Source organism: Acyrthosiphon pisum, chromosome X, assembly GCF_005508785.2.
Source record: "Acyrthosiphon pisum isolate AL4f chromosome X, pea_aphid_22Mar2018_4r6ur, whole genome shotgun sequence".
NCBI classification, from domain to species: domain Eukaryota; kingdom Metazoa; phylum Arthropoda; class Insecta; order Hemiptera; family Aphididae; genus Acyrthosiphon; species Acyrthosiphon pisum.
In genome coordinates this window covers 120,029,175-120,031,669 of record NC_042493.1, presented here as the reverse complement: position 1 = coordinate 120,031,669, position 2,495 = coordinate 120,029,175, and the positions used below count along the sequence as shown (strand labels likewise).

The 2,495-nt window shown below is 32.3% G+C and overlaps 1 protein-coding gene across 1 annotated transcript in view; it reads left to right on the top strand.

The window, feature by feature from the left end:
• The first annotated feature begins 1,341 nt into the window (after window positions 1-1,341).
• Window positions 1,342-2,495, top strand: part of LOC100168267 (zinc finger protein 271-like) — an 11,652-nt gene continuing 10,498 nt past the window's right edge. The window contains exon 1 of the mRNA XM_008182374.3: window positions 1,342-1,980. Within this exon, the coding sequence (XP_008180596.1) occupies window positions 1,393-1,980 (588 nt within the window). The 5' untranslated portion in view covers window positions 1,342-1,392. The remainder of the gene's footprint in view (window positions 1,981-2,495) is intronic.

The following is a 2,495-nucleotide window of genomic DNA, read 5'->3' as shown; positions in this document are numbered from 1 at the left end:
ATCGGATAATCGGCGTTCAACTGGGCTTAACGTATTTATATATATTACTAGCCGACCCGTCACAGTGATTGGTTGTTTATTTTGCCTCCGGACGTTGATATGTATAATTTTTTATTCGAATTTTATCGTTTAATGTGATCGACAAGTAAATATAAAAAATCGTTAATGAAAACGTTTTTAAATGTTTCCAGCGGTAATAATGATAAATATATTTTTATCAAAAACCAGCTGATCCCGTGCACTATGTTGCCCATTAAATGTAGGTACCAACTCTATACGACTCAAACTTAGTTCAATTCGTTATTTGATAATCGGTGTATGGTGTTCAACACTTATCTTAACTTTCCGTGGCCTAGAATCAAAATTCTAGTTCGCAGCAGTATATCAGGTAGGCATTATCGTGTCCTGACAATTACGAACACAACAAAAAAAGAATCAGCGAAATCGGTTCAGTAGTTTTCTCGGTTAGCGCAGTCGTAGAAAACCACTTACAATTTCATATAGTAGTATAGATATCAAATACATATTAATATTTTACAACTTCCCTACCTACCTGTATACATAGTCTTTAATCGGGTTTTTTTGTGATTTAATAAATGTGCGTTTAACCATACAAACTTTGTATTTCAAGCGACGTAAAATAAATTATTAATATTATGATTCGACCAAATTTAAAACTATATGTACATATTTAATGTATTTATATTTTCAATATGTTCACTTTTCCTTATACTCATGACTCATGAGTCATGAGTATATTTTTATATTTTAAAACTTACCTATCTCTATACAACATATTCTTTAATTGAGTTTCTGTGTGAATTAACAAATGTATTGTATTGTCATACAAACTTTGTTCAAAAGACGTAAATAAAATTATTTGATAAGACCTCATTTAAAACGTTAGGCTTAGTTAAATATTTGAAACCTTATTTTGAAAATTAATTTTAATTTAAAATATATTTATATACCAACGAAAATATATCATATATTTATGATTCGTTTATTATTATATTTAACGATTTCGTTTATACTTAATTCGTGATCGTATAATACGGATGGTCCATTTTTGTCGGTGATAATAGTTTTATTGGGTCCGATCTCTACGTGCAACAGTTTGGCAATTATTTTTTAGGTACTACATGTTAGTTTATGATAATTATTTGTGAGTATAAAATTGCAATATCAAGTATAATAATAAATTATGAGTACTCAATTTAAAGGTTAAAAACAAATACGACAAGTACTGGCTTAAAAACGTGGTGAAGTCAATAAATTCTTATTGATCGTTAACAGAATAGCATAGTAACCAAATAACTATATAAAAAACTATTACAGATATTAAATAAACCATTTTCTAATAGACATGGACTGACGAAACACCAGCGCAAAATGGAGAAGAAACTTAATCAGTGCAATGTCTGTGACAAGTTGTTCTCTAAAATTACCAATTTGACAACGCATCGACGCACGCACACTGGTGAAAAACCGTACGCGTGTGATGTATGCGAAAAGTCGTTCTCTCAAAGTGGCAATTTGACGAAACACAAGCGGACTCACACTGGAGAAAAACCGTTCCCTTGTGATGTATGCGAAAAGTCGTTCTCTCAAAGTGGCAATTTGACAGCACATCGACGCACACACACTGGAGAAAAACCGTACGCGTGCGATGTTTGTGATAAGTCGTTCCCTACAAGTAGCGATTTGACAACACATCGACGCACACACACTGGAGAAAAGCCGTACGCTTGCGATGTATGCGAGAAGTCATTCTCCGCAAGTACTGATTTGACGATACATCGACGCATGCACACTGGAGAAAAACCTTTCCTTTGTGATGTATGCGAAAAGTCGTTCTCTAAAAGTGGCAATTTGACAGCACATCGACGCACACACACTGGAGAAAAACCGTACGCGTGCGATGTTTGTGATAAGTCGTTCTCTGAAAGTGGCAATTTGACAAGACATAAGCGTACGCACATGGCACACTGATCGGAAGTATCAAAGATCTATGATCCAATGACCGTATTAAAATAAGATACTTCTTGATAACATATTACCTATTACGGTCAATGTGTTAATTTTATCGAGTAAATAGTTGTTTCTGAATACTTAATAAATTGCTAATTTTTCACATTATGCTTAAATAAATACACATTTCGTATGGTTTTTAATGTTTAAAATATAATGTTTGTGTTTCTCCTTTATTGTCATATCCCAAGCACGGCATATCTACCACGAAATTATTAAAAACTTATTTTCGCCCACCAGTTCCAATCCGACCCAGAACACTTTTAAATCAAACGCGGTAACCCACCGAGCTACAACACTTGGGCATGTATAAAGATTATTTAAACACTATTTAAATAATTCGATAAAAAAAAAATCATAACATAAATTATACATATATATTATTATAGATATTCATACTTGATGTTAAAAAAATAATCAGTCTTGCTACATATTATTATTATAATTATTTTAAAAACCTTCGA